At 48.5% G+C, this 7932-nt stretch overlaps 1 protein-coding gene across 1 annotated transcript in view; it reads left to right on the top strand.

Moving 5' to 3' along the window:
- Positions 1–686: 686 nt before the first annotated feature.
- Positions 687–7932, top strand: part of kremen1 (kringle containing transmembrane protein 1) — a 92194-nt gene continuing 84948 nt past the window's right edge. The window contains exon 1 of the mRNA XM_083643852.1: positions 687–782. Within this exon, the coding sequence (XP_083499978.1) occupies positions 704–782 (79 nt within the window). The 5' untranslated portion in view covers positions 687–703. The remainder of the gene's footprint in view (positions 783–7932) is intronic.

The raw sequence follows: 7932 nt of genomic DNA, 5'->3' as shown, positions 1-7932 counted from the left end.
AGGTTTCACACATCTCTGCTAGGCAATATGTAACAACAAAAACTCCCCCAGACTGATCTAGGTCCATAAGCCTACTACTAGTAGCCTATTGTTCTACCAGGTTCATGCGCAGAACTGTCTCACATTTAGTCTTTCTTTGAATAACTACAGTACAGTATGTCATAGCCCAGGGCTTTCCAAAATTATTATGGATCCTAAATTATTATTAAGTTCAAGTGTGATAAAAAAGGGAGTTTAGACTTGTGCTGATTAACCTGCAGTTAATTGCAACACTCCTACCCCCCCTCCCTCTCTCTCTCTCTCTCTCTCTCTCTCTCTCTCTCTCTCTCTCTCTCTCTCTCTCTCTCTCTCTCTCTCTCTCTCTCTCTCTCTCTCTCTCTCTCTCTCTCTCTCTCTCTCTCTCTCCTCTCTCTCTCTCTCTCTCTGCGTCTCCCCCATGTCTCCCCCGCCCGGTCTCCCCATGCAGCGCTGCAGCAGCAGGTTGAATCTATTGCCCCTATTTCCTGTCACATGGGTTGGAAATAGGATCCGTGCTTTCTACTATCTGGTCTGGTGGTGTGTGGTGTCAGTGTAGTAGCGGGACCTGCCTTGAAGTTCAGGGACTTTTAACGCCTGCCTCACAGCCCGGTCAGCTCACACAGTCAGCGCATCACACACTCCAGTTCACCTGAGAGACTCGGGAAGACAGACGCTTTAACGCGCGATGGATCCGTGGACCGTCACCTCTGCTGTTCTTCTCGCTGGGTTTATGTCTTCGGCAGCTTTCAGTCATTTCGACACCGGTAAGTAGCCTACTCAAACTTTCCCCCCCTCCACGTTGTTTACTATGTATTTCCGATCGATGTTGCGTTCGCCGCAATGTCTCCAAAGTTGTTCCGTTGCGCGCTGGACGAGGAGTCATTATGCTGTAATACATTTTAGATGGATATGTTCTGAACTGTTAATTCCTAATTACAGGAATGCCTACTGGGATATTCTAATGATATAGCTAAACAAAATACACTAAATGATGCTACGGTCGCTGTTACTCGCTATTCAGTGCCGCAGTCCCTATAGCCAGTAGCCTATATGAATATTACAATATTAAAATGTTTGTTCTGCGAACAGGATGTCGCAGTAACTTTCGGTTATTGCGGTTATTAATCGGTTGGCAACCTATAGCCTTGAAGAGGGGTCTCCAGGGGGTCCCAAAGCCAATGAGTGAATGGTTTAGTGTCACTTCATTAGTTTTGAAGAGAGGACAGTGAGGTCGCAGAGGTTTCACTCCCCAGTGTAAACTAACAGTTTGTCGACTTTTGTTCCAGTTCATATTAAAGGTCTCAGCTGCGGAGGGGAGGTCCGAGGGGGGTCCACGGCCGAATGCGTTTTGGGGTGTGATTGACGTGAAAGTGTTCGGGAAGCCCTGTAACACACATGGCACTGCTCCACTCAAACTTGCTACACACTGTTTTCTCCCGCTGATTTAAGCAGGCAGGGACACGGTCGGACGGGCTTTCCTCTCCAAACCAGCAGCTTTTACGCGCTTGAGTGTCCCGCAGATGCGCTTCTCGTCCGGTGCCGGCAGATTTCGCATTAGATACAGCTGTTTGTAACTGATCCTATAGGCTACCGTAGCATATATAGCAATTTACAAGGGTTATACTTTATCCAACCAAAATAGCTATAATATTGTTATTCCTAATCCTATAGGGACTTGATTTATATTGATGATACTAGTGAGTTTAGCTTGAATGTATGTTTTTTTTTTTACTTTAATTGAAGCAACCAGTCATTCATATCCTCCCTCAAATGAACTTGAATGCCCCTTTCTTCACAGTCGGATCCTATTAGCTCAGACATTTGATATCATCCATTTCATTTCTCATCTAGTTCAGATCAGAATCAGAAAGACTTTAATGATCCCCGGGGGGGAAATTGGGAAGTTCAGACTAAAACACACGGGTATGGTCTACTACTACACCGAGCTTCAAAGTTACAGATGCATCCCCATTCAACGTGGTCTTCCCAGAGAATATTTTGCTTAATGTGAATATCTAATAATGATGACCGCACAAACCAAACTTCTCCTGCTGTAATTTGCACTGCGTTTCATGTCGAAGCAGCAAATCCTCATGCTTTCCTTTTTAATTTTTTTGTCTCTTAATTATACCCTTGGATTTCAAATTAGAGGGTCCACCATCTGGGCTAGTGCGTAAGTACTCCCATGTGTACCTATGTATTAACAAAGTATTTAAAGCTATGGTATTCCCCCTCTTCACGCTGGGGACAAAAAGGGCAAGTTTATGTTCAGTTTAGGTCAGCTGTGCCATATTTACTGTACAATAAAACAATAATGTCATGTGTCCACAAGAAGCCAGTCTCATGCTGTAAACGCATCAAACGAGTGTTTCGTACGAGCTTTGATGTATTTTGGCTGGATGCCCTAAATACATTTGGATTCATGCAATTAAAATGTAGGGAAGACCTGAATGCCATGTGAAACCTAACGACACTTACAAGAAAAAACCCACTGGCAGCAGCAACAGCCTCAATAGAGCACAATAATGCAATGCAGCCCTGAAGATGTGTTGTGTTTTGAGAGAGGGGCAACTTTTTCCAACTGGAAAAACTCTCCTGTCATCAATGCTATCGTCATTTAACCTACATCTCCGACTACACATGCTGAATGAACAAGTTCAGACCCATGCTCTGGGGGTTTGTCGAAACGCATTCTGGGAAATGTAGGAAATCCATAACTGAACGATGTAGACGAGGCAGGCTGAGGGAAAGTGGGCTCACAATTCTTCCCTGAAATAAATGACAAGAGTCCAATGCAAAACACCTCCCGGAATACATTGAATATCACAGACTGATGATTTATAACTATATCTGAGGGTGAATTTGTACTATAATGCCTCTCAATCCCATAATTCCTACGTTATTCTCATGTTTTATGACAGTCCAGTTCACATTTATTGAGGTGAACAAGAGAGTCTGTCATTAAGAAGTCAAATGTGGACCCGTCGACATCTGAAGTTCTTAATTTGAGTGGATTCCGCCTTTAAATCCTGCAGCAAGTTTATGCAACACCTTGCAAACGCTCTGCTGAGAGTCGGGACATGATGGCCAGTTGTTGGTGCTTCTCTGATCCAGTGTCAAAGACAATTACGCTGGAGTGCTTATGCTGAAGGGGGGTTATATGCGGCTCTCACAGTCATGGTAGATTTCAGCATCATACTGTACCAAGCAGAAATACTGTCTAAATAGCACCTAAAGTGTTTCTCATCAAGCAGAAATACTCTTTAAATAGCACCTAAAGGGTTTCTCATCTTGCGCGATGGAATTATCATGCACTCACTCCATCATACACAGTATGCATGCACACGCACACATACATGTACGAAGGTGTGTGTGTGTGTGTGTGTGTGTGTGTGTGTGTCGTGGGGGGTGAACTTCACATTCCCAGTATAGCAAGAGTGTGTGCATCATTAGGGCTGGGCAAGATAGATATCCTTCCTGATATGAGACTAGAGATATCATCTTAGATTTTGGATATTGTGATATGGCATAAGCCTTTCTTAGAGGCTGTGTTAAGTAAAGCGATGTCATTTTCTGAACTTGCCAGACTGATGTAGCTGTTGTATTATTTGCCTTCATACCCCACTTAGTCATTACAGTATATCCACATTACTGACGATTATAAGAAATCTCATTGTGTCAATATTTTGTGAAAGCAACAATAGTCATCCCTAGCTACAATATTGTCGCAATATCGATATCGAGATAGTTGGCCAAAAAGTATTATGGTATTTGATTGTGTCCATATCGCCATTCAGCCTAAAAACAATATGATTTTTGGTCCATGTCGCGCAGCCCTGCGCATCATTTCTCTTCCCGTGCTCCACCTGAGCTGAGAAGCGGAGTGCTTTGTAAAGAGACTCTCCCACATGCTCGTTTGTCTAAACAGCGCCTGCTGCCGTGTGCTCTGTTGGCAGCTGCCTGGGCCCTTGACAGAGACGTACACACAAATGGAAGTCATGTCCTGTCAGAGCTGTCACACTGAGGCCTCATTGAGTTCCACTGTGAGCCGCTCGTGTTTTGGATGTTGCCGTGCCGGGAAACAAGCTAGAGCTGCTTCATCTGTGGGACATGATAGCGTTGATGATGTCCCTGCTGGGAGCCGTGACCTGGCCTATTGATGGCTCAGAGATGGGTGCCTCTTTCAGCACAGAGCCCTGACGAGAGTGCCACGGTGCGTCAGGCACATATAGTACAGAGCCCTGATGAGAGTGCCACGGTGCGTCAGGCACATACAGTACAGAGCCCTGATGAGAGTGCCACGGTGCGTCAGGCACATATAGTACAGAGCCCTGATGAGAGTGCCATGGTGCATCAGGCACATATAGTACAGAGCCCTGATGAGAGTGCCACGGTGCGTCAGGCACATACAGTACAGAGCCCTGATGAGAGTGCCACGGTGCGTCAGGCACATATAGTACAGAGCCCTGATGAGAGTGCCATGGTGCGTCAGGCACATATAGTACAGAGCCCTGATGAGAGTGCCATGGTGCGTCAGGCACATACAGTACAGAGCCCTGATGAGAGTGCCATGGTGCGTCAGGCACATATAGTACAGAGCCCTGATGAGAGTGCCATGGTGCGTCAGGCACATATAGTACAGAGCTCTGATGAGAGTGCCACGGTTCATCAGGCACATATAGTACAGAGCCCTGATGAGAGTGCCACGGTGCATCAGGCACATACAGTACAGAGCCCTGATGAGAGTGCCACGGTGCATCAGGCACATATAGTACAGAGCCCTGATGAGAGTGCCACGGTGCATCAGGCACATATAGTACAGAGCCCTGATGAGAGTGCCACGGTGCATCAGGCACTTATAGTACAGAGCCCTGATGAGAGTGCCACGGTGTGTCAGGCACATACAGTACAGAGCCCTGATGAGAGTGCCACGGTGCGTCAGGCACATAGTACAGAGCCCTGATGAGAGTGCCACAGGGCGTCAGGCACATATAGTACAGAGCCCTGATGAGAGTGCCACGGCGTGTCAGGCACATATAGTACAGAGCCCTGATGAGAGTGCCACGGTGCGTCAGGCACATATAGTACAGAGCCCTGATGAGAGTGCCACGGTGCATCAGGCACATATAGTACAGAGCCCTGATGAGAGTGGCACGGTGCATCAGGCACATACAGTACAGAGCCCTGAAGAGAGTGCCACGGTGCGTCAGGCACATACAGTACAGAGCCCTGATGAGAGTGCCATGGTGCATCAGGCACATATAGTACAGAGCCCTGATGAGAGTGCCACAGTGCGTCAGGCACATACAGAGCCCTGATGAGAGTGCCACGGTGCGTCAGGCACATATAGTACAGAGCCCTGATGAGAGTGCCACGGTGCATCAGGCACATATAGTACAGAGCCCTGATGAGAGTGCCACGGTGCATCAGGCACATATAGTACAGAGCCCTGATGAGAGTGCCACGGTGCATCAGGCACATACAGTACAGAACCCTGATGAGAGTGCCACGGTGCGTCAGGCACATATAGTACAGAGCCCTGATGAGAGTGCCACGGTGCGTCAGGCACTTATAGTACAGAGCCCTGATGAGAGTGCCACGGTGCATCAGGCACTTATAGTACAGAGCCCTGATGAGAGTGCCACGGTGCATCAGGCACTTATAGTACAGAGCCCTGATGAGAGTGCCACGGTGCGTCAGGCACTTATAGTACAGAGCCCTGATGAGAGTGCCACGGTGCATCAGGCACTTATAGTACAGAGCCCTGATGAGAGTGCCACGGTGCGTCAGGCACATACAGTACAGAGCCCTGATGAGAGTGCCACGGTGCGTCAGGCACATATAGTACAGAGCCCTGATGAGAGTGCCACGGTTCATCGGGCACACAGAGCCCTGATGAGAGTGCCACAGTGCGTCAGGCACATAGAGAGCCCTGATGAGAGTGCCACGCTGCATCAGGCACATACAGTACGGAGCCCTGATGAGAGTGCCACGGTGCATCAGGCACATACAGTACAGAGCCCTGATGAGAGTGACACGGTGCGTCAGGCACATATAGTACAGAGCCCTGATGAGAGTGCCACGGTGTGTCAGGCACATATATTACAGAGCCCTGATGAGAGTCCCACGGTGCATCAGGCACATACAGCACAGAGCCCTGACAAGAGTGCCACGGTGCATCAGGCACATACACACAGTTTCTTTATTTAAGTAATACATCATCTTTGTGAAATGAGAGGAGGAGGCATGCTTTTTGAAGGAAGCTGCCAGTCTTGCAGTGTGTGTGTGTGTGTGTGTGTGTGTGTGTGTGTGTGTGTGTGTGTGTGAGAGAGAGAGATAGAGGTGTCAGTGTGTATCTGTTTGCCTCCTCTTGGATGCTCACACACGGTTAATCCCATCTGAACCAGCCTTGTGCAGTCAACAGCGAGAGCTTCGGCGAGAGCAACAAGAAACAGGCAGACTTGCAACGTTTGGAGTTTCTTCCAATTACCCGTGAAGGAAAACATTTGCATAAATAGCTTTGGTTGGTTGTGTCAAGCAGAGGCTTGATTAAGGGCGAGCTGTGGCATTTTGGCAATGTGGAATGCACTCTGAATATTTGATCAAAGAAGATGAAGCTGTCAGAAATAAGGCCGTATGAAGAAAACATCAGGTTGATATCTGGCTGCACTCACCCAGCCCGGTCTCGGGCTGACTGACAAGCGGCAAGGTGTGCGTTATAGACTTTCATTTCACCCACAGCACATGCCAAGTCTCTGCCGAACGAGACGTGCATGAAATAACTTGCACAGCCGCACCGGGGATGATTTGCAAAAGCAGTTTTGTGTGCAGCAGCAGCAGCGAGGTATCTTAGCAAACTAACTTGCTGCAGGTGAAGCAGCACGATTATTTCCAGACTCTGTGTGGTGTGAGACAGAACAGAACCGAACTGGAGAGACCCTCAGCGCTTCACTCCCCTCCCGTCCCCTGCTGCCCCCCTGAAACAACCCAGGCACCAGATAGATAGGATGGACTGGGTCAATGGATGAGTGAGAGTGTGCGTTGTGTTCTCTTTGTAGCTTTTGATACACAGCGATGAGTTGTTGCTGCTGCTGCAACTGGCAACCCTCAGCTCTATCTGGCAACCTGCTCTGTGTCTGATCGGCGTCCAGGCAGCAGAGCACGGTGTGCGTCTGCGATCTGTCAGACCACTCTCGCACTCAGCCGCAGATGAGAGTGGCTGTTTGTTGTGTGCGCGGGGCAGCAGGCGAGACAAGGTTCAAAACACTAAGTGAGCTGCTGAACAGTGGCTCAGACACAGCTTGGGATTTGTAGTTTTTGCTGCTGGGAACAGTTGTGCAGCTGCTGTGCTCACTGGGTTGACATGTGATTGATAGGTATCTACAATATGTGGTTTGTGTTATGTTCAGATGTTTGGATGAGATCAAGTCAAAAGCGATTACCGTATATATGTGTGTGTGTGTGTGTGTGTGTGTGTGTGTGTGTGTGTGTGTGTGTGTGTGTGTGTGTGCTTGTGTAAAGTAAAGTAAAGTAAAGTTCAAATGTGAGGCGGCCTTAGCCATCTGGAGACTCCATAAACTCCCCATGTTCCTGCTCAGGTTTTTAAAGGGGCCACGTCAAGTGTCAAACCCCGGAGGTCTCACATCCTCTCTCCACTGGCCTGGTCCCCGCCCCTCCTCACAAACCCCCTCCCCCTCCCCTCCCCACCCCACCCAGCCCTCCATCTTTTGTCCGTCCGGCTTCGACTTCAGCGTCGGCGTCACCGGCCCACTCACGCACTCTCACACCCACACACTCACTCACCACCAGCACCATGTCTGTCTCCACTTCATCCCCCCTGGTCGTCTCGTTAATGCAGCCCCATATTACAGCGCCGTTTATGACTCGGGTCCATCAACCTTTGTAACCCCTGAA

Source organism: Poromitra crassiceps, assembly GCF_964638095.1.
Source record: "Poromitra crassiceps genome assembly, chromosome: 10".
NCBI classification, from domain to species: Eukaryota; Metazoa; Chordata; class Actinopteri; order Beryciformes; family Melamphaidae; genus Poromitra; species Poromitra crassiceps.
This window is presented reverse-complemented; position numbering and strand designations above follow the sequence as displayed.